Raw genomic sequence first — 24097 nt, forward strand, 5'->3', positions numbered from 1 at the left:
CACTTGTTTTTTTAATCAAGAATGGCTTTTGTTTCTGCTTTTAAAAAACGCATGATTCTGAATAGCCTTGACATTTTCTGTAACTGTCTGCATTAGGAGAATTTAGATGGAAACATGGCTAAGACAAAAAACATAAATTGAGGAACTACTAGGCTAGTAGGCACGGTCTTGAAATCAAAAAGGGTCTTAGTGTGATGAGTAGCTGTGTGCTATTTATGAAGCCTTGTGATCGTTGATGTGGTTGCTAACAATAGCTGTTTCCTTTAATTTCTCTCAGAAACAGTTTCATTTTAAACACAGGTACAAAGTTAAATGTCTGTGAATAATGGTTTAAGGTTTCTGCAAGCATTTTATGTAGTTTTTCACACGCCACTTGTCTTTTCCATCACATAGAATAAATTGTTATTGCAGCAAGTTATTTAGTGTAGTGTATGAAGGTGGAACTAGAGAATTGCCCAGATATGAAATTGGAGGAGGTAGAAAACTCTCACAAAGGAAACAGAAGCAGTCCACTTTATGGAATTGTTTTCCAGACAAATTTCCAGGTAGATGTATTAACCCACTGTTGAATGGATCTGTTGACTAATACTTACAAATCTCTCCTAATTTCTATTAATATATATATTTATATATCCCTTGAAAGTTCAGGAAGTATCTTCGTTGGAAGACTTGTCTTAGTTTGACAGTTTTATATAAATGCATGTATATACTATATATCCATTTTCATCTTTGTCTACCTGTAGGATAACAATTTATCTTAATTTTATTGTCCAGCTTCCTCTTATGACAAAAAAAAAAAAAAAAAAAGTGTGCAGACCATTGGTAGAGAGAATTATGAGACAGTAGTTTTCTGGAGGTATTTTCTGGGAAAGACTCCTGTTGCAAGAGTCCAGAATCAGCAGTTAAAGCACCACCATATATCTCGCAGCCTGATTCAGGCTACTAGCTTTTGCATAGCAGCATACTGAGGTTACATGTGTATCTGTATCAGTTTAGTTTTCAGGATCCTGTGTATTTCTGGTATAGTTTGATTCTTTGCTTTCTGCTAAAATCTGTAGCTGCTTCTCCTAGGAGGATGATGTTCTCCTTTGGACAGTGTTCAGAGCCTCAAAGCTAATTTTAATCCTGACAACAAAGAATGAAAGAAGAGCTAGGTGCAGGCGATGAGTTTGGTTATAACTGGAATTATAGGAATCTACAAACTTAGGGCTGAAGAGGAGAAACATTGCTCCGGGGCCTTTTCACATCTTAATCAAAAAGTAGTTTCCTAGACCTAATTAGGCACAAAGCAGAGTATGTCGTTTAGCTAATTTTCTGTGTTATCCTAGGAGGACTTCTGCTGTAGGTCCGTGGCTAACATAGAGGTAGTTTTTACTGTCAGTTATTTCAAATTATTTCTGTCCTTAGTAGAACCATTTTTAGAAGACGTTGAAGCCTTGAGCCTTGTCATAAGGAAATTGCAAAGAAAAAGATACTTATTTCATGAATTTTGAGTGGAAAACAAACAAACAAACACAAAAGCCCACAAACAAATCACACTGGAAGGCATACTAGATCCTTAAGAGCTTTCTGCATTTTTGAATGTCTGTATTAGCATAGATTTTCCACTTTAGGGTTTTGCTACCTCTTTGCGTTTGGAGTATATCTCTAGCACTTAATAAAATAGCACATGAAATTTGCCAACACCTGGTGTTTGTACTTCAGAGAGGCAATAAAATGTTGCATCATTTGACAGCCCACCGTCTTGCATGCTGCTCTTGCTCTAAGCCAGGATGGAAACCTTTGAAAGTCTGCAGTTTTACATTTGGAATAGTGTTAATGTTCATACCAAACTTATGGAGAGTGTGTTTGAGTGTGTAATTACCATCTTACAGCCCTGTTTTGATGGTGCACTTTGATGTTTGGAAACAGTCTTTCAGTACTGTTCTCTTTGTGTGCTATTTGTAGACGATCTGCTGTTGCCCGCATTCAGGAGCTCTTTAGAAGGAGGAAAGAAAGAAAAGAAATGGAAGAGCTGGAGACTTTGAACATTAGACGTCCTTTAATCAAGATGGTTTATAAAGGTCATCGGAACTCCCGAACAATGGTACAAATGCTTTGTTTGCTTTTGGAGCCGTAGGTTTTGGAACGGAGTGAATTATTGAACGTTAGATTCTCAGTACTAGGTGATGTTTTGTAGAAGTAGTATGTGTCTCGTTCTGAAGATCATATGAGGAGTAGTTCCTCTTCTTCCAAGAGCAGTTTTCTAGAGTTTAAATGAAAGGCCTTGATTACGCCGGTGGGAAAATGCTTCAGTAAATGCATATTTCAGTAAGCATAAAACAATAAAGCCTAGAATAAATTTGATTAATGACAGTATCTTGCGCTGTATTTCACAAAATAATTTTAATTACTCAAAAATGCATTAGTTTAAAAGTCATACCATCAAGCACTTAGTTCAGAGACATTAAGACTAAGCTTGCCTAAGTGGTCTTAATTTAGTCTCCATCTGTGTATGTGTTGTTGTGCAGATTATTTCATGTTACTTAGCTTCTGCAGAACTTGGTTTGGTGTTTTAGCTTCTGTTTGACCTGAGCACTTCTGACAAGGAACGCAAGCATCATTTTGAATTACTTTTTTTTTCTGATGGATGCCCTCCATCCAACAAGAAGAAAGCTGATGTCCATTTCAAATTTGTGAAGGAGTCCATTAAGAGAACACGCTTTCTATACACGTCCTCTGTTTCCTGTACACTTGAAGTACCCAGGGATAAAATAGTCTTGTCAACTATGTGAACATTTGTTGTTTTGATACACACATATGTAAGAGGAATGAACTAAGGCCAGGCATGCAAATCGATTAATTTGGGCACTTTCTTACTTTTATAAGTTTAATTTGGCAATCTTACAAGAAATTGTAATGATCATATTTTGTATAATTCCTATATTCGTCAGAAAGCAAAATATTTGAAAATAACAATAGCAGCAGCCTTGAGTTGGTAGGGGGATTTCTTGTTTCTTTCTACCTGTTCAGGGAAAGAATGATCTTTTGTGCCCAAACTCTACTTCTATCTCTTCAAAATTTGTCTTTCACCATGTACCTGCAGTTCTCTGATTCTCTGGTCTCTTTCTTACTAATTTTCCCTCCTGTCCTAGTCATCTCCTTTCATATATTTGCCATTCTTTCTTTCATTACACTCACCCCAAGTCCCAGATTCCCATTTGAAAAGTTAACTTTAAAGAAATTCCTTTCTTCAGTAGGGCATCTGTAGGTAACTAAGAAGCAGACAGTTTATGTTCATGCAGCAGAAGTTTACAAACACAGAAGATTTTTAATGGTGAATTTGAAATCCATTGCTTTGTGCGATGCTAAAGTGAAGTCATTTGACAATTAGGAATGTAAAATAAACAGATGCCAAAGAGAATATAGAGAAAGCAGGAAGGACTGAGAATAAAATAAGGTTATTTATTATTATGGATGTTTTGGATGCACTTGTATGTAACACAAAAATAATAAGATGAGACCTATAAGACAAAAAATGCAAAAAGGTGAAAATATTGGATGTGAGTCCTAAACTACAGATTCCAGAAATGCCATTTTCTTGCCTTATTTTTAGCTAAAAAGAAGACATTACAAAAGACGACATTACTGCACTGACTGTACCATAGGAACACACCCTATAGACAAATACCTAGCAAGATCCCAAGCCTGAAATTTGATACTGGATATACTTATGCTGGAAATACAGTGCATATTTTTAACATTGGTAACGGTTCAGCTTACTAGTATGGTTCTTTATCATGGCATTTTTAAAATCAGCAGAGCTGGGGCAAGGCACAAGACTGTGTGTCTGTCCTTTCCTCCAGTGTGTTTTTCTGAAAAAGCTATGCAAAAAGAAAGGACGAAGGCACTGCCTGCTTGAGAGCTTTATAGTGATGTGTTACCTGGAAAACAAGTCCATAACAGGATTCTGTGTAGATGATCTTTTGCCCTCTTTCATACTCATGTTTCTCTCTCTTTTGTATGAGATACTCTTAAAATACTAAAAATTAAGAAAATGAAGAAATTTCATGCTATACTCGAAGCGTTGGACATCATCTGTGTGAATTTGGAAAGCTTCTCTGTGGGAAATTCTGTTCATGTCAATTTGAAAATAATAATACGCTTTAAAATTGAGAACTGTTTAAAATGTAATCTTTTGGGAATGCTTAACATTTTAAAATTGCAGTCCAAATATCAAATTATAGTGGAGCTTTCAGCTCATGCATTGTGACTGAACTTTAACCATTCTTAAAGAAACATCCCTTCTCCCTCTGCCATCCCATCTAAGCTCTTATTCTGTGGATGACATGGAAGATGGAGAGTGAGAAAGTTAACGCCACTTAACCTGTTCTTCAAATAGTTTAACAGTGGTTGCTATGGCATCCTACTTTGTGTAAAATCAGAAGTAATATTAGTCTAACAGAAATAGTTACAGGAATCAATGTAAAATAAATATAACTGGTATGTATAAGCAATTATTAGATGATACGTTATTTTATAATCCTCTAACTATATATAACTTCCCTGAGCACTATGTTCTCAGGGAAGGGATGGGGACAAAGAGGAGGAGGTGGTTCACATTTATCCTCTGACTTGTCACATTTCACAAAGCTGTCTGCATACCCTAGCAAAACAGCTATAGGAGCAACTATATGGAACAGAATGCCTCATCCCTGTGTTTAAAAAAAAAAAGGTGACACCATGGTATTACTAGTTCCACTTGCAGGGAGAGATACTTCTACTTTCATCTGCTTAAGTAGACTTACTTCCCTAGAAGTGGTTCATGCACCTGTCCCATCACTCTGCAAAATAACAAATCTGCTGTCATTCTCCGTAGACTTTCATCTACAGTGTAATACCATTTCCAAACTGCTGGGTCTGTCCTGACTCCTGTCCTTTCTTAGTTGGCAGTTGGTTTGCTCTGGAGATCTTTAACCTTCTAGTTGTTATTATTATTATTATTGTTATTGTTATTGTTTTTCTCTTAGGCACTCTTTCTCCATTAGAGCTCTAAATCCGGATGTGGTGTTACTGTAGAAATGGGATTACATTCTTTGATGTGTTTCTAAAGCTGGTCTTACAAAAGTAATTGTTTTTGTTTTTTATTACAGATAAAGGAAGCCAATTTTTGGGGATCTAACTTTGTCATGAGTGGTTCAGACTGTGGCCATATTTTTATATGGGATCGCCATACTGCTGAACATCTCATGCTGCTGGAAGCTGATAATCATGTGGTAAACTGTCTTCAGCCTCATCCATTTGACCCAAGTAAGATGGTCACTTTTGCAGGCTATGTATTCAGATTGTCTGTATTAAGTTTCTCAAAACTCTAATTCTTTGTGTAATACCATGTTGTAATAACAGATTTTCATTAGATTCTTTTTCATTTTTCCAAATATAAGTTAGCTAATACTGCTTTCACTTTGGTCTTGGGCTAATGACTTTGGCCTCATTCAATAACTTACTGGAATGAAAACATTAATAACATAGTATATATAGAAAGCTGAGATGGAGGAAAAAGAATCTCCATCTCTTGTTCCCTCTCCAAATGCATTGTTTTCCACAACACTAACAAGTGAAATATAGGGGTCACTGAAATGTTGACAGCACTCCAGGACGTGACACTTGAATCCGGGCTCTACTCACTCCATTTGGTAATTGAGTGAAATGTGTTCAAACTCAATGGCATTGTGAAATTAGAAGAACAGATAACGTTCAGAGGAATTCTGTCAGTGTGTGTTTAGGGGGGAATATTTATAGAAAAGATGAACCAAAGTAGCAGAAGGAATCAGAAGTTGTCTGACACGTGGATGACAAATCTGAACCATTCCACATCTTCAGACACAGCCAAAGAAAGCAGTTGTGCTGTTTCTTTTTTTCATAGCCTACATAGCTGTAGAAAAATAGTCAACTATAAATACTTAAAGTTAACATAGTAGCAAAAGAGCTTGCATTTTTTTCTGGTGACTGCTACTGAATTACAGGATTGTTCATCCTGTACACGTTTCCAGTTACTGAGATCTTTCTGTGGAAGGTCTGTTCTCATTGAGTTGTTGTAGAGTCATCTGGAAGATGTATTAGAATGTTGCTTTGCGTATTTTAGAAGTATTCCTAAGAGTACCCATTGCTTTTGTGTATTTGAATGTCGAAGGCATTTACATGAAGGACACTGAAACTTTCAAATGTACTGTTAGATTTGGTGTTATCTTGCTTCCGTCTATTGACATATTTCATTTATAATTACTATTACTTACTTGCAGTTCTGGCCTCTTCAGGAATTGACTATGATATAAAGATCTGGTCACCACTGGAAGAATCCAGGATTTTTAACAGAAAACTTGCAGATGAGGTAAGAACATTCCCTCCATTTCGCAGTTATGTTGCATCTTCCAATTCTACAGAAGTCTTTGCTGCAAATTACAGATATTGAATTAGCAGAATTATCTAATGTTTAAAAAATTTAGTACAAATCACAAGGTATTCTTTAGGGCAGCTAACTTTCATATCAGCACACAGAATCTCTTCGTATTTCATTAACCTTCCTAGAAAGTACACGATAGAATAAGAAAATATGATAATGAATCATGTATAAGAAAAGCTGGAAAAAATATTAGAAGCCTGATAGAGAGCAGGAGAACTGACAGAAATTAGAAATGAAGGCACTGGTTGTCTGTCAACAAACTAATTGCAGGAAGCACAGTGATATACAGAACAAGGAGTGGAAAAATCAATCCAATCTAATATTCTGTGGCATTAGAAGGAGTTAAAGTAGATTGAAAATCAGGAACTTTATGGAATAGCGTGACTTAGGAAAACGTTGGGGGGTTTTTTAGCACAATCTTTTGGACAGAAAAGTTATACTAGCCAGTATTTGTTTTTATTTCCCTCCATTAATGCCGTATCTATTTAAAACCAAAACTGAAAAAAACAGCACAGCAGCACAGCAATCCTTAGCCACAGCCCCTTTAGAAACGGGCAACCATTTGTGTGTGTGTTTTGAACCTTTGGCATTATTTTAGCAAATTAGCGCCGGATGATGAGAGACTTAAGTGTTGATTGTGTGATAGTTTAAATGATGAAGCATTTGGGAGCCTTCAGGGTTTGTAAGTACCTATTGCTAAATGTAAACATGGGCTAAAAGTAATTAGTGCATTGATACTCTTGGGAGAGGAAAATAAATGACAGTACTGTCTTCTCAGTTTGTTTTCTTGGGGAGTGGTGGTCAGCTGTACAGAATACCTGGAAAGCAGATGAGGGCAGAAGAGAAGAGGGTCTGTGGCTTGTCTGGGAAGAGGTCACTGCTGACATTTGCAAGAACGTTTTCCTCAGAAGAGGGACAGGCTTAAGAAGGAGCCTTGGGGAAAAAAAGAAAAATCCATTATTTACCTGCCCTACAGCAGCTGATCTGCAAGGAAGGACTGAGGAATGGTCAGAACTTCTTCCCACAGAGAAATCTGTATGCTTTGGCATACTGAAAAACGTGTTCTGAGAGATGGGTGAAGGTACTGAATTAGAATTTAGTGGCAGAGCACTAGGGGTGGAAAGGAACTACTTTGAGTAAGAGAAGAGGCAGAAGAAGTAGAAGTGCAGGTTAGTGGAGCTTTTCTTCCTTGAAACTAAGAGAGTAGGAGATGGCTATTTCAAGTAACTAGGTAGCTGTAGCTCTGTTCAGAAAGAATTACGGAGCTGAAGAATGTTCCTGAACTGGAATAGAATAACTGCATGTGTTCCTTGGATTTTCTCCAGAAGTTTCAAGCAGCATGAAGGTAGGAGTTCAGGGTAACCTCATCTCTTTTTCTTCCCGCATTCTTGGCCAGTGCTGGTGCTAGAACTTTATTGTCTGCAATAGCTGCCATCTGTAACAGCACTTTCATCAGTACTCCCTATTTTGTTCAAGATCTCATTTCTGAAAGTTTCTTAGCTGCCTGTCTCAGTATCTACCATGGGCATCAGCAACAGAGTGATGATCTTACTAGATTTCTCTTTTGATAGGCTAATGGATATCTGCAGGCAGAGTCCACTGTCTTGCTGTTCTTACCACATACAATTGGTATAACTGTATTTGTTCGTAATTATTTAAATAATTCTCACTTAATGCAATTTTGGGTACAGCAAATGTGTAGAAACTTTGTATCATTGAACTAATATTGATACAATTTTGTTTGTATTTATTTCTGGTTTTTTTTTCCCTTCACTGCTTCTAGGTTATAACACGTAATGAGTTAATGCTGGAAGAAACCAGAAACACTATTACTGTTCCAGCATCTTTTATGTTACGAATGTTGGCGTCTTTGAATCACATAAGAGCAGGTGAGAGACTTCTTTAGGACTTAACCACCACGTTGATCTATGAAATAGCAGATGGGCTGGGGAACCATCAAGATCTTCAGTTGTGTCTGCCTACATTTGGGATCCACAAAGAGGTTCCAGGATTCTTCATTGGTCTCTTAACAGAAGTGCTATGGAATTGCTTCTGTGGTAGTGTGAGACTCACAACGTTTTGATGCTGTTTTTTTGTTTGTTTCTTTCTTTCTTTGTTTAACCTTAAAGAGCAAGAAAACAGCAAAATATATTTTAAATGTTACCATACTGTCCACCCTGGAGTACTGGGTTATGTGACCACAGAGGATAAGGAAAAAGCTGAGGTTCTTAATGCCTTCTTTATATTCATCTTTAATAGTCAGACCAGTTATCCTCAGGTTACTCAGCCTCCTGACTTGAAAGTCTGGGATGGAAAGCAGCAGTTAGGGACCTTGTACTCTACCTGAATTGCCACAAGCCCATGAAATCAGATGGCATCCACCTGGGGTTGCTGAGGGAGCTGACAGCTAAGATTGCCAGGCATCTTTCCAACATCTGTCAGTGTTCCTGGTCAACTGGAAAAATCCCAGAGGGCTAGAGGCTTCCTAATGTGATGCACAACTATAAGAAGGATTGTAAGGAGGATCCTGGGAACTACAGGCCTGTCAGCCTGACCTGGGCTTCTGGAACAGATCATCTTGGCCAATGGGATGAAGTTCAAGAAGACTAAGTGCTGGGTCCTGCACTTCGGCCATAACAGCTCCATGAAACACTATGGGCTTGGGGCAGAGTGGCTGGAAAGCTATGCAGAGGAAAAAGATCTGAGAGTGGTGGTCAATGCTCAGCTGAATGTGAGCCAGCAGTGTGGCCAGGTGGCTAAGAACGCCAGTCAGTGGCATCCTGGCTTGTATCAGAAATAGTGCTGCCAGCAGGAGCAGGGAGGTGATCGTCCCTTTACTTGACACCAGTGAGACCACACTTCAAGTACTGCCTTCAGTGTAGTGTGACCAGAAAAGGATGACAAAGATGTGAAGGGTGTGGAGCACAAGTCTTATGGGGAGGGGCTGAGGGAGCTGGGATCGTTCAGTCTGGAGAAAAGAAGGCTCAGGGGAGACCTTATTACTCTCTACAAGTGCCTGAACAGAGGTTGTGGTGAGGTGGGGGTTGGCCTCTTCTCTCAGGTAACAGCAATAGGATGAGAAGTAATGTTCTCAAGTTGCTCCAGGGGAGGCTCAGGTTGGAGGTTAGGAAGAATTTATTCTCAGAAAGAGTGATGAGGTTTTGGAACAGGCTGCCCAGGGGGGTGGTACAGTCACCAGCCCTGGAAGCATTTAAGGAAAGGGAAGATGTAATACTTAGGGCCATGATTCAGTGGGCAATATTGGTGGTGGGTGGATAGTTGGATTAGATCTTAAAGGTCTTTTCTAACCGTTATGATTCTGTGGTACTGGGAAGGAAGCAGGGATGGGAGGTTTTGGGAGACTGGTATGACACATGGGGTAGAAATGTAGTGGAACTGTAGATGAAGTGGCAGATGCATTAGATATTGAAAATGAAGATGAGGTCCAGCACTGGCTGAGCAGAGTAGCAGCCTTGTATTAATGAAGCAGGAGGGATGCTCTGCCTGGAAGTAATTGCTGGTCCTCTTTCACCTCCTACTTATCTATGTGAAGCAGACAGCCAGGAGAACAGGAGGAAAGCCACTGTATCCAGGCCAGTGGTGTGCTTTACCTCTGTTGTAAATGTTTTTGCTTTGGGGTTTTTATTTTTGTTAGTTTGTTTTGTTTTACAATTTCATTTATTTTTATGTGTTGTTGTTGAGTGGAGTTTTTCTTAACCTGACCGTGCACATTCTTTAGGTGATAACATCTTGAGCCAATCTTGTTCCTATGCCATGTTTCTGTATATGCCAGTCTCTAAACATTTACATCAAAAAGTAATGTGTGTATTTTTTTTACATATTCAGTGACGAGTGGCAATTGTGCAGTTTTCTGGAGTATACAAATTTGTGTTTGTAACTCTTGTAGTCTTAGCTCCTCACAACAATATCCTCAATATCCCTTTTTTAATGTAATGCTTTCATTCATCCTTTCTGTGCGGACAGCCAGTCAGCACCCACAAGGTTCCTCCTTTTGTACACAGAATTCACTTTTTGCTGTCACTGTTGTTTCTCATTACAGTGTTCTCTGCCCAGTCCCCGCTGTCAGTCCCTTTTCAGCTTCTTTCATGGTTCTATTGCTGTATAATGCACTGCCACTCTGTGCTGTATAATCGCCCAGAGAGATACTACGTTACCAGTACCCCAAAATGTGAGAAGTTCTCTTGACTGAATCTTCTCTGTGCCTTACAGACCGACTGGAAGGTGACAGATCAGAAGGGTCTGGTCAGGAGAATGAAAATGAAGATGAAGAATAACCGGCAGTTGTGTGCAAGCACCTAGATGTTAATGGAATTTGTACAAGACATTAATTATATTTTTCCTTACAGAGCTTTAGTGCAATTCTAAGATATTGCTTTTGGATAACCTAACCTTCTGTTTTTGAATGACTGTGTGCATGACTTTGAGAGAGTGCGCAAGTAAAATAAGCAAAAATGTTTTTAAAATGTTTTGCCATGTATGAGGGGTGCTAGGAGATGCAAAGTGCAATATTTTCCTTAACCTGCAAATGTGGGAGCTTGGATCAATGTTTTAAAGTAACTTTCATTCTAGTAAAAACGTTGGTTCAAACAAATTTCTATACCTGCTGTTTGCATGTTTGTTGCTTTCTAATTAAAAGATTTGGTTGTTTTAAGTAGTTTCCTGTTTTCTCTTTGTGCAGCCATTGATTTATCACCTTGTACGTGTATCTCCATTGCTGCTTTCGTTGGCATTCTTTCCTGCAGTGGTTGTGAGGTGACAAATGCAGTTATTTCCTGCAGTGAACACAGGTGACTTTGAGACGCCGTGTCTCCTGGTTCTTGCGTTTCCATGGCTGAAACCCACGCGTGCTTGTACAGCATTGTCTGTCAGTCATACTGTAGTGCCACTTTGTATGCTTCACACTTGAATCTGTAGTGCTGGTGAACTAATTCTGTTTCACTGATAGATCTGTGAGTGCCGATTCTTTGCTGCAGCAGCAGCAGATATACCTTAATTTCCACCAGATTTAGAACAGAGAGGGATGTGAATTAGAAAATTCCTGGGCGTTACTTCCTGGGAATAGTTATTTGGGAAGGAAGGCAGTTCAGTCTGAGGGTAACAGGCTGTACCCATCCTCCATATGCTGTTGGATGGCAGTGGAAAAGAGGAAGTGAAGGAAGACAAAAGAATGTGGAACAGAGCAGCTTTGCCCAATGGCTGTTGTTGCCAAGGATGCAGATGCCAAAAGGCTCCATCGCAAATGAGAAAATGTCAGGAACTGTAAATCAGATGGATGAGGGTACCTGAGTGGGAGGCTCCACACCCCGAGACCTGATTCCTGTTACAACACAGGCATGCTAAAAAGGCTGGGAGGAGGGATGTGAATCACAGAAATACAGGAAGATGAGAAACCTAAGGCTTTGAAGAGATGGAGGGGAAGCAGGAATTATATGGAACCCAAGTGGCAGTAAAAGGGCGAAGGGAGAACGGAGAAGGAAAAAAAGAGTGAGGAGATGGATAGGCACTTTTACTTTTTAAAAGGATTAAATGTTTGAGAATCAAAACTGGGCAGGCGAACACAGGAGATTAGTAAGCAAGGGTAACGGATAAAGGCTTCAAAAGCAATCCAACAAAGTGAATTTAGGAAAGAGGAAATAATTGTAGGGGAGAAAAGCTTTTGGAGGCAGAGGGTGTTGAGAGAACTGGATATTTTGGATCACTGCATAGCTGTGGAAAGTGGGGAAATTTCCTACCTGAAGGATGGATGGAATCTGCTAAGATTTCAAGAATGTATCTGCTGCAAGCAAGGCACGGTGAGAGAAGTGAAGGTAAGTTCTTTAAGCTATGCAGTGAAAGTAACTCTAATTTCCCTTGAATTCTTAGTACTCCTTTCAATAAGTTTGAAGAACTGTGTAGTAAATATATGTGGTAGACCTGATGTGTCTATTAGGCTTTTCTGCTCTGACCTAGCAATAAGAGGAACAGAGCTGTGCTTCTGTGAGGCATCCAGAGCACTTCTGTACTGGAAACATAAGTAGCTGAGTATTTGATGTGTCTGTTAGGTCTTCAGTAGATGAAGCTTTGAAGAAGGTATGTGAGGCCTATCTGCTAATCCGCCAATTATTGAATTAGTTCACTGTGTATAGAGCAGACTATCTCTTGAGCTTCAACACGGGCAGAAGATAAATATTTGGAAGATTTTTGTTAAACTTCAGTGATGCCTTTCAAGCAGTTCTAAAACTACTGTACCTGTCGTGTCAGTCTTTGGTTGGAAGGCCTTTTGGCAATTGGTTCTGTCTCAATTCCCAGAACTGTGCAGTAAATAGGAACTGTTGGTGGAGCCGGTGGTAAATCTAGAGTCTGTAGCAACAAAGGAAAAATAAATGAAAACCTCATTCAGATATACTCGGAATCAAAGAAAGCAAGCAAGCACGAAACTAACCCTCCAACCCACGATCCGAACCCGCGCAGCTCTGGCCCGGGGCTCCCCCTAGTGCTCACCTCGAGCTGCTGCGGTTGTACGAGCGTTCGTTGTGTGCGGCGCCTCTGCTTCCTGCCACGGAGACACCGCGCTCGAGACCACCGCTCTCCCTTCCAGTAAATCCAGGGTGAGGAAAAGACCAATGTTGCAAAGTGCGTCAAGCGAGCAGTTGATTTGACTGGGGGCTGAAAGATAAGTCTCCAAAACATTTTGTTTGTAATAACTGTGCCAACAGCCCAAATGTGACAAATGGGAGAGCTAGGGAGAGTTCAGGGCACATTTTGCATTCCTGCTGTGTGAATCGAAGATCATTGGTTGCTCCTCACCCATTCTGCTGTCCTAGGAACATTCTTAGGCACATTCTCTGGTTTAAATGTCAGAGGCTGAGCCTGTTTGCACAGTGCTGTGCTGAAGCTCTGCATCTTTGTGTCACTTCCTCCATGGAGACAGGGTGGGGTTCAGTGAAGATGCTGTCCTGCATTACCTGTATCATAAAATCTTTATGCAGTAGATAAATGTATCTTCAAAAAAGCTTTAAGGTAGGATACTCTCTGTCTTACGCTCTTTGAGAAAATTCTGGAGGATGATTCTGAAGGAAAAAAATCTGGAAAGGAGTGTTTAAAATGGATGTTATTGGAGGTACACGTGCGTGAGGTATGCTCGGACACACAGGCCTGGAAAGCTGAGTGGTGATATCTGCAGACGTTTTTCTGTGGGAAGATACCATGGAGCCAGGGTCTGTCTGTGGGACTGAGGCCTGCTGCAAAGCCCATGCACAGTCCCTGGGAACCCTCCCTCTGTGCGTCGTGGTTGTGTGGGCCAGACCCGGCAGATCCATAGGAAACTGAACTGCCAGCCAGCATGGCTTGGGTCACAGCCCTTATTCCTCCTGGGCCAGAGCCTTGTTGCTTTGAAAGACACAGAGGCAATAGCACAGAGGGCAGGTGCGTGGTAGCTCTGCCCACCTCAGTAGAGATTGATACTGCCTCTGAAACATGGGGCTAAATCAATTTTAAACTATTTTTGTGAATTATAAGCTGTCCCAACGCTTTCACCTGTGAAATGGATTCAAACCGCAGGTGTGTGCCACTCCCAAACACAGCTCTTTGGCCCATTACTCAACACCTTATCACCCTTTTTTTTGTGGGAGAAGAGCGGCACACAAACCCATGGGACTGGCAGAATCACGGCCCAAGTTGGGGCTGATGGCTCCTCTGTTAGGCACTTCCTAGTTCAGCAAAAACCCTCGAACTAAAGCTCATTCATGGGCTTGTTACTAATTGGAAAACAAAACTCAAGAGAACTGCATCTGTCAAACAGTATCACGGCTCAATGGTCAGATCCTATTTCCAGCATCTCCTGCCCTTAACCCTGTGCAGTCTGGCACACTTAGCTGCTCTATGTTTCCTGCTGGTGAGTGGTGAAATAGGGAGAGCACAGAGGGAGGAAGGAACAGACAGTGGGAGAGCTCTAAGTGCCACAGCCATACGTTTTCAGCAGCACCACACAGCACTGTGCTCCAGCCATTTCCAGGACATTGCTACTGTGCCAACAAATACAAATACAACAAATACAAGCAAGCCTCCCATGTATGTTTCAGGTGCATTTATCTCCCTGCTCTCACTTTCCTGTCTCATGCAATAGCTGATGTCCCCTCTGAGCCCAGTGTGAGTGCACCATTATCTCTGTGCATTGCTGTCTCACTGATATGGGACAGCTGGGTGGTACCATGTGAACTCCAGTTCCACTGTGCTTTCATGACCAGCCACTGTGAATCCATGTATTCCAGTAAGTACCTGTCTGTTTGCATTTAATTGAATGGAGCTGCTTCATCTCCTACAATTAGCATATTAAATTTTAATGGGCCTTTCTGTTCTCCAGTTCTCATTCGTTTATGGAGATGCACACATCCCTGAGGAGGATTCACCACTACCTCAGTAGTCTGTTCTCCCCCTCTCTCCTATATCCCCTTTGCACATCTGCTCCTCGCCGTGGGCAGGGCTGCCCCCCACCAGCTCAGGCTGCCCAGGGCCCATCCACCCTGGCCTTGACGCCTCCAGGGATGAGGAGCTGCTGGAATAGATTTCTATTCATCAGAGTGCAATGGTCATTCAGTAGTATGTGCAAGATGGGTTCATGCTCTCATTTAAATTACTGCTGAATGAATTAATGTCATTGCAATTGTCAGCCACTAGCTCTGAGGGCAGGAGGTGCTGCTTCAGCACTTTAAAAAAAAAAAAGCATCCGAGTCTGTTATCCATCTCCATGAATTACATTGAATCCGCATCTGCAGCAGAAGTATGGTGCTTTAAAGTAATTTGCTGTTATTCTACCTGAGATTATAAAAAGCAAGGAAGGTTTTTGTAAGTCTTTAAGTGGATCTGACCTTTTAGCTCGACCTGTATATGTTTGGCACTGTGACAAAACCTCTTACTTGGCTTGAATGGAAGCTTGCTCGACAGCAGCTTTACAGGCTCCAGGGCTCAAAATATAACACGCTCCAAAATAACATGCTCAAGTAAGTTCCCCTATTAAAAAATGAACCATGTTGTGTGCTTGCTGTTACTGCATGTAAGGGTCAAGCAAGGAGCTCACTGGAGAGCACGGACCCCCAGTACAGAAGCTGCTTCTCTATCCCAGTGCAGAGAGCGCCCAGAGCTGCAGTGGGGCCTCCATCAACTGGCAGGAGCCCCACACCCGTGGCTGCTGCTATGTGACTGTCCCCAGCAATGACTGCTGTGCCCCTGCCCACACCACACTGAAAATCCATCTGCTTGCTCCAAAGCTCAACTTCTTCATTCACGTCACGAGAATTTCACGTCGCTGCGTTGAATGGGTTTGATTGCTGCCTGCAGGCTCTCAATTTGGCTGTGACAGACCCTCACACAGAAGAGCTGAGTGGAAGATGCAGAAATGAATGAGCGTGATCATTTCATCTGAGGAATGACTTCTCTCTGTCCTCTTTTCACAGTTTCTTCCCTTCTAGTGCAGTTCCCTGTCAGCAACTCTGAGCCCAAAAAGTGGGCAGCCAGAGCCCTCCCCTCTGGGCTTTCTTTGGGTGCAGAACAGCTGGGGTTGTGGGTCTCTGTGAACAACGCCAGGCCCATGCCCTCGGACCCAGGTGATCTACATGATAACAAAACTGAGTGCTCACAGGGCTCGGTCTCAGTACAGCTGGTATAACAGAGTTGAATTGCTAGGGACTGATGAGGGTGTAGTAGCTGTGTGAGTGGTAGGCTGTTGTAGGTGGGGTTGGATGGGGCTCTTTGTTCACCTCTGACCCCAAAAGCTGTGAGGGTTCTCCTCCACGTGGACTGTTCAGCCAGCATCAGGTAGCAGAGTAGCACTGGGATCAGCATCTGACCGTCTGTGGGGGGTTGCCATGGCAACTGGTGATATGTAGTGTGCTGAAGGAAAATGCAGCTTCTGGGCTGATTTTTGGGCAGGGGGAGGCTGGATGCCTCCAGCTGCAGGTGCTCCCAGAGATTCATGGGGATGTAGATCCAGAAACCTGGGTAGCCAAGTTGGCATGAAGATATGGTCAGAAGCAGAATTTAGACTGAGACATTAATTTGTTCCCAGGTGTGTTCACTGAGGCTGATCAGAAGCCCCGCTCTCTGGCAGCCTCAGGCACATCCTGAGCCACGGGCACCGGGTATCAGGCAGCTGCTTTCCAAACCCGTGTCGTCAGTGTCACTGACACACTCCAGAGCACAGGCAACGTATTTCATTACGGAAGTGTTCCCGAAAAGAAATCTCATTAGAATATTCTGTTTGCGCAGCAAATTAGGATTTAAAAAAAAAAAAAAAAAAGCAACATCTCGTTCCAGCGCAACCCAAGACCACGTTTTAATGGGAGCACTTCTCTTAAGGGAGACAGCCAGCACAGTCAGTCAGCCAGCAGCGCACAGCTGGGAGGGCGGGCAGCTCTCTGCCTCGGGGCACCAGCCAGGAAAACAGAAACCAAAACAGGCGGCCTCACGGGCACATGAGTGGTCGCTACATTAGAGGCTGTTACTGCTTTTTATTGTGCTGTTTTCTGTTGTTTGCTTTCTTTTGAATCACGTTTATTTACCAGCTGCAAATGCTCTTCCTATAAACTTACTAGTTAATGAACAATGCATTCTATGCTGTCCTGCTGTAAGTAGTGCCTGGGCACTTCTGCCTGATCTCATCTCATTTGGGGTGCTGGGCGGGCACAATATCTCTCCCTATCACCACTGTGCGTTGTTCTCTCATATTCTGCTGCAAATAGCTGTCAGTTCTTGTATTTGCCCATGCAGCACTGGGAGGTTCTGAGCAGCAGGGATTGAGCTGGGGAGAAGTTTAGCTTTTCTCTTGCAAAAAAAAAAAAATAGCGTGGGCTAAACTTGGACCCCATTTTCTTGCTGCTTTGGAACCTGTGCACCTTTCATCCTTTTGGTTGAATTCAGTTGTACCAAGAAAATTCCTAAGGAGTTTTGGTCCTGACTTCAAGAGTCATCCTAGTTTCAGAGGTTGAGCACAAGCCCTGAGGCAATTAGAAATTCACTTCTCCAATAATTTTGGTGTTTTCCCAGAGAGGGGTTGTGCCAACAAAATCTGCGCTGCTTTTTCACCTCCTGATTTCAGGTGAGCTAAATTGCCCAGATCTGCTACATGCAAGTGTAGCTCAACCATACCACCGCGTTATTAAGATTGCAAACCTAAGAGTAATGCTTGGTGGATGTGCCAGCTGCCAAAATGACAGCGTGTGCTTATGGAGATAAGCCCAAAGCCTCTGATAAGGCCCGCTTTGGAGCTATTTTTGAGCCTCTGTTTATTTCTGATCCTTCTGTTCTCAATACCATTTATTTACAACTTCAGTATCATTGTGCTTGAAGGTCTTCAAAGCAGAATTCCTGTTGGTGGAGTCATCATCCCTGGAGGTGCTTGAGAACTGTGTGGATGTGGCACTGAGGGACACGGTTAGTGGGCATGGTGGGGATGCATCAGTGATTGGACTGGGTGACATTAGTGGTCTTTTCCAGCCCTAATGATTCTAGGATTCTAAAAATTCCTGCTCCAAACCATGCAAGGCTGAGTAAGGGTTTCCTATTTGCTTAACTGTTTTTCAGGCTTTCTTTTGGATGAAAGGATGACTGTTGTAAATACTCTACAAAGACCTCACTTTGGCTTTCTGCCTCACTCTACACACTTCAATTTGGAAACCCCGTGATGTTCAAATCTGACACACGTCCCTCTCCATTTTATCTCTAGAGCTGTTACCAGCTGATGGATGGACAGAAGCAAAGACCACAGCATCGAGCTGCGAGGGATACTTTTACCCCGTGTCTGTTCATTCTGGGCTTTGTTTCATCTTGGTGCGTGATACAACCTGAAAAATCCAGGAGAAACATTTTAGTTTTGTTTCTCAACAACCTCGCTTGAAGGATGAGTCCTGGAATTCTGTGTAGCTGAAGTCGTAGATGAATTAATGTGCATTGAGCTTATAGTAATTGAAATCTAGATCTTTTTATAGATTACCATTGAAGCCTGCAACCAAGATCTGTGGCTTGGGCAGCTCTTAGAAGTCTGCAATAGAAATAAGGAACCAGGATTTCCCAGTGTCACATTACAGTTTGGCATATTAGGAAAAGCAAAAAACATACCTGATTTCTTATTACAGAACACAGAAAGAAAAACAGTTGCTGCTTGAATGTGATAAGGATTTTTGCTCAGTTCCACTTGAGAAATCATCAGCAGTATTTTTCTAGCCAGTGGGAAATTATGCAGCTTGACATTTTTGCTAAACTCCCAGCTTTTAAAGGTACAGAATCTGATGCTGACACTTAGAATAAATTTGGATCAGAACCTACAATTATGGTTGGTTTGTTTTTTTTTGTAATTTATGTAAGACTGTTACTCACTTCTTGAGACTGCTAGAAGACATGCTACTCTCCTGAGTTAAAAAGTCACTTGCCTATATCCCCACTATCCCCACTGTCTCTCACTGTTTCTGTACTATTCACTCTCTGACAAGAACTGAAACACTGCTATGGTTCTGTAGCACTTCACTACATCACTGGGATTTGAGCTGGTTTATTTCTCCCATCCCCAAGAAAACAAAAAAGATTTTCTGTAATTTCCATTTTACATAGAAGGGCTTGCATATATACAGCACTCTGTGTTCAGTAAGATAAATTCCTAGAAAGCATTTTCCTACATAATTAATTAATGGAACCCCTTCTTACTGTAGCAGTAAGCAGAGTTAAATTTAAGTCTAAAGACATGTATCAATTTATTATTTCATTTGAGAAGAGTAGTAATTAGGAATTATGTCTTTTTGTATATATAGAATAACAAAAGTCTGGGTTGTTTTCTCTCTTGTTCATGAGATGAGCATGGTTGCCTCTTTCTGTTAAAAAATTAGTGAGTGTAGGGCATGCTTGTGTATTTTTACTGGTCTACTAAACATTATTTCTCTGTTCAATATCTACGCTGCTAATGTGTGTTGTAGATATTCATGTGATACCTCTCATGAGAGTTGTATCAATTCCGAAGTCTTAGCTGTTGGACATCTCTGTTGTACCAAAGCGGATCCAAAGTTGTACTTTGGATGATATGTGTCTGATCCATCCTTGAAAATATCCTATTGTTTTCCTGTGTATCTAATCAGTAGATTACAAAGCTTGAAGGCACCAGGACGATCACTCTGTCTGACCCTTTTGCCTCAGTCGCTGGAATTTTGAAGCAGTTTTTTAGCCATTGGATCTTGCATGCATTTTTCTGTCAGAAACAGAACCTCAAAGAATGAGAAGTCATCTCTTTGCTGGAATACTCTCACTGCAATTTTTTGTTGTGTTTCTATTCTTCCAACACATTATAAGATATAAAAGTCAGTACTCTGATCCTAGATTTAATATTCTAGTGATGGTCTCTACGAAATGGCACGCCAATGCAATTACCTCCTGTTTCCAAGGACTAAAGGATCAACTCTATATTTTTATAGACAAATAGCTTTTAGAATTACTATTTCATTACTAGGACTGTATAATGCATATTTTCTGGGGACAGCTATAATAAGATTTCAGAAGAAAATGGAATGAGACAATGCAATTATCACCCATGATTACTCCTTTTGTTCTTCTCTGAGTCAATTCTGGGGGGGGAGGGAGGACTTCTTGTTTAGTGTTTCATAAATAATCTCCTGGCTTTAAAGGTGAATTTAATTTTACGACTCAAAGTGGCAGAGACGGCAGCAGAAAATGATAATTGTATTCTTAAAATGATGTCTCAAACGCAGAGGACTTCAACTGATACAAACTGTAATGTGCAAGCAAAAAGCTGGTTAAAATGACAGAAGAAGTAATGTACACATTAAAAATAAGTTAATAACTGTACACTGAATTACACAAATGAACACCAGCTTCACAGCAGAGGAAGTGAGAGGAAGTCTATATGCCTGGTTTATGCAGAAACATTATGTATGCATATCTGTATTATACAGGATGCTCTCATGAGGCTCTTAAGTGCCTGCAGCACTTGACTTTAGATATCAGAAAACGTGCTCACAAGTTAACAGTTCTACAAATACTGCAAATAAGATGTAGAACGGAAACAGTCTGTGCTCAGGGCTGGCCAGTGAAGAAAAGGTTCCAGATCACACCGGGCCAGAATGCTAACACCAAAATCAGCAGCGTACGAATAAGGTTTTCTAATCCCGTTCAATGACTCTGAGACAGCTTGTCACTTCATCTTCACTTTCATCAAAATGAGCCCCCAGAGTTAACATTGAGCTCTTTCAGTATGGCTAATGTTTTGTTTTGTTTTCCAGGAAAGCCTTCTCATTACTAAAAAATCCCATTGGACTTTATAATTCGCAGGGACACTTTAGTGTAACATTTGTGTAAGTGCTGGTCCAAAATACTGAACTTTCAGTAGTGTCACTTGTCTGGATCGTTCTAACTACTAATAAGTACTGTTTACTGGAGTCTTACATGCCCTGTTGTTCTCCAGATGACTGAAGTTAGGAGGAACTCATGACCCATGGTAAAGTGGGTTTGGGCTTGGAGAACATTTACAATTCCAAATTATGTTCTTCAAGACACGCTGGTGAAAAAAAGATGTTTTCTTATTAGAAGTTTGGAAAAATACTGTAGGGCTTTGAATGAATCAATAGCCAACTACAAGTTGGTTGTGTAATAGCAGAAACTAATTCCAAGTTAGAAAGAAAACATCCAGTTAAAATTACTACAATCCATTACTGAGAAGGGAACAACACTTAGATTTTTTTTTAATGAATGCAGTAAGCCAGCACTTCCAGCTGATGTTTGCTTTTCCAAAAGAAACATCCAAAGTGACTTTTTTTGTGCGTGTGTAAAAGAAAGAATTGATCCTCAGCTTCTTTAACAGATGTGGGATATGCAGACATTTCAAGGAGAACACAGCCACCTTGCCCTTTATATTTGTTTTGTTATTTGTTTTATTTTACTAACACCAAGTCATGATGAAATTATCATTTTCATGGTGTATGAGACAACACATCAAAAAAGAAAGAACAGTTGAAGAAGTCATGTGTGAATTATGTTAACCTATATTTCTGCTCTCCCTCATTTATAATTCTTGGTCAACTACAGCCCTTTGGGTCTGAGTTTTGACATAAGGCTTTCCCAGCCTGTTTTGGACAAAATGGAGCCTTCTATCCTGCGGTCAGAGGAGAAAAAGAGAAACTAAGCTCAGCACCACAGCCTCCACTACTGTTGAAGGCTTCTGCTGCTGAGGCACTGCTGTGATGTGGCTCAGAAATAGCCAATCTTTTTGGAAACAGACCATCAACGGCAACCAGAAGAATGGCATGGGAGTGACAGACTAAAAGCTGATATGGGCTATGAATGCTTGTCAGCTGGATAAGGTGTTACTCCACTAGGGGGGGTTGGGGGAGTTGAGGTGCTCCCTGCAGCAGGATCCTTGTGGTTTGGGAAAATGTGCTACTGGACTGCAGTTTGGCACCAAATGTCTCTGGGGTTTTTTGGCACTTGATATTTACTTTTCTGAAAATAAGTGTGTTTTGTGAGTGCAATCCATGGTACATTCCTGGTTTTGCATTAAACTTGGAATGATCATCTCTGTGGGTTTACAGTTTAGCCTTGATGCCCGAACATCTGTGTAGTACACAAGGATGATATCTCTTCCATCAGTTTTCACAGCTGAGTCCTTAGAGTCCCACACCAGTCAGTCCCATCTTTCCCAGCTTCAGCCAGGATTCAAATTTATACCTCCTCTTTGCTGTGGAAGATGCTGGATTATGGCAAGATGAGAAAAACATGGACTATTATTAAATATTACCCTTCTATAAATTGCCAAATACTGTTTTCATTCTTATTTGCAGCACAGAATAACTGGAGATCAACACTTCACTTACACCTATGATGCATTTACTGCATAGTTGTCTTGTTGCACAGCCTTAGGAGGATAGGACAGCCATAAAATGGAGAACCCTGCACCAACCATTGCAGTGTTTTGGCATAATCAGTCTTTTGTTTGTAGGTAAGTGGATACTCTGGGATAAGGGGGAATTTTTCATGTAGACTTCAGTTGATAGTATTCTTGCATTGTGATGTCTTGTTTCTGAGGCATGGAAAGAAGGAGCCTAGTTACACATGAATTGATGAAAACTGCTCACTTGTAAGGGACTGCTGGGTGTAGCCAACTGGGCAATGTTGAGGTTGCCTGTGCAATGCTATGCGATGGCTGTGGAAAGTAAATGTGTGGTGAGCTTTTCAAAGTGACCCATAGGCTCCAGACCTGGAGCCTCCAGACCTAGGCAGACCACACCTTACTCCCTTGCTTTTCATGGACTGCTGCAAACTTGAAACTCAATAAATTCTAGAAAAAGCTTAAGAACTACAAAAAATACGAAAAATATTGCCGTAAGCTATAACATCTGTAAAACACAGTAAATTCTGTATAATACTGAGCTGTTAAGATAGTGAAACTGAAAACTCTCCATCCAGATTAAATTTAGATAAAAGCAATGCTGTCTGATTAATTTCATAAAAGCAACATTTACTTCATTACATATGCGATTCATTATAAAGTCCTTTTATTTTTAATACAATTAAACATTGCTCAGAAAGAATCTGGAGCCTGTCTTGGTTAAACGAGAAGAAATGCAAAACAATGGTGGATTTTAGTGCAAATGGAATAAAACTGCCTTTTTTGTGATCTTAGAACATTTCAACCTAACATCTTACCTACTAATACACTTTGTATAAGATGGCCTTCAAGCACACAAATCTTCCCTGTCTTTGCCTAAGCAAGAAGAAATCAAATGAGTGCTGGAACAGTTTTGTTTGTTTTAAAACGTGAATCACTCAGAGCGGGAAGAAAGATGGGGCTTCAAAGTGGGAGCTAGAGAAGGGCTGGGAAACATTTCAGGTCCAGGACACAAGTTTGTGTCTCTTTTAGGAGCACTGGTGACTAGGAGCCTAGGCAAAGGAGAAAGGAGTGCACAGGGGTTGTGAATTCGGGAGATGGAAGCTGTGTGGTTAAGAATAAGTGAGAAGGAATGCCAGTGTATTTTTAGTCGAAATTAGAGCCACCTTTTTAAATCTAGGGCCATATTATCCAATCTCCTCTTACACATCGCAAAAGCTATGCTGGGGACTTAGCCTTACAACGACAAACATGTTCATACATGGACTACTGCAACTAGAGTCTCAATAAACTCTAGAGAAATAATGATAACTTGATTAAAATCTGTCCTTAAACTATAATATCTCTATAGCAGATAGCAGTGGAGCATTACTGAACTGGAGTGTTGTATATGCAGTTAGGTTTTCTCTCCTATTTTTATCACATTCAGAAGTTCCAGAAGATCCTGTTCATTGCAAGACTGTTATCACTAGAGAAATAAAGAGTATAATTTATATTTCTATAATTCTATGTATATGTTTATATGTATATATATCATATTTATAATACACATATATGTATGTATGTATGAATATATATATTCTAGATTTCCTATTCTGAGGAGTTGTGCAGGAATATTATTATATCCATGGGTTTGGAATGCTAGGGTAGCTGTTCAAATGTGATGCAGAGGAGCTATTTAGGGTATTAAGAAGCCAATAGCTTCAGTTAACGGCAAGGAATTTTCAGGGTGCCTATGGGTGAAAATTACAGTGTGTGCAGAGCAAGCAGAATATTGC

The 24097-nt window shown here is 40.9% G+C and overlaps 1 protein-coding gene across 6 annotated transcripts in view; it reads left to right on the top strand.

Annotated features, from left to right (window-relative positions):
* DCAF6 (DDB1 and CUL4 associated factor 6) overlaps positions 1–11114 on the top strand; it is a 69543-nt gene extending 58429 nt beyond the window's left edge. For all 6 annotated transcript variants that reach the window (XM_065741889.1, XM_065741891.1, XM_065741893.1 and 3 more), the window contains 5 exons: positions 1948–2086; positions 5133–5289; positions 6282–6370; positions 8226–8331; positions 10673–11114. In XM_065741889.1, the coding sequence (XP_065597961.1) occupies positions 1948–2086; positions 5133–5289; positions 6282–6370; positions 8226–8331; positions 10673–10737 (556 nt within the window). In that variant the 3' untranslated portion in view covers positions 10738–11114. The remainder of the gene's footprint in view (positions 1–1947; positions 2087–5132; positions 5290–6281; positions 6371–8225; positions 8332–10672) is intronic.
* The last annotated feature ends 12983 nt before the right edge of the window (positions 11115–24097 follow it).

The sequence above is a fragment of the Cyrtonyx montezumae genome, unplaced genomic scaffold, assembly GCF_038088225.1.
Source record: "Cyrtonyx montezumae isolate F1298 unplaced genomic scaffold, pur_monq_1.0 scaffold_3, whole genome shotgun sequence".
In the NCBI taxonomy this organism is placed as follows: Eukaryota; Metazoa; Chordata; class Aves; order Galliformes; family Odontophoridae; genus Cyrtonyx; species Cyrtonyx montezumae.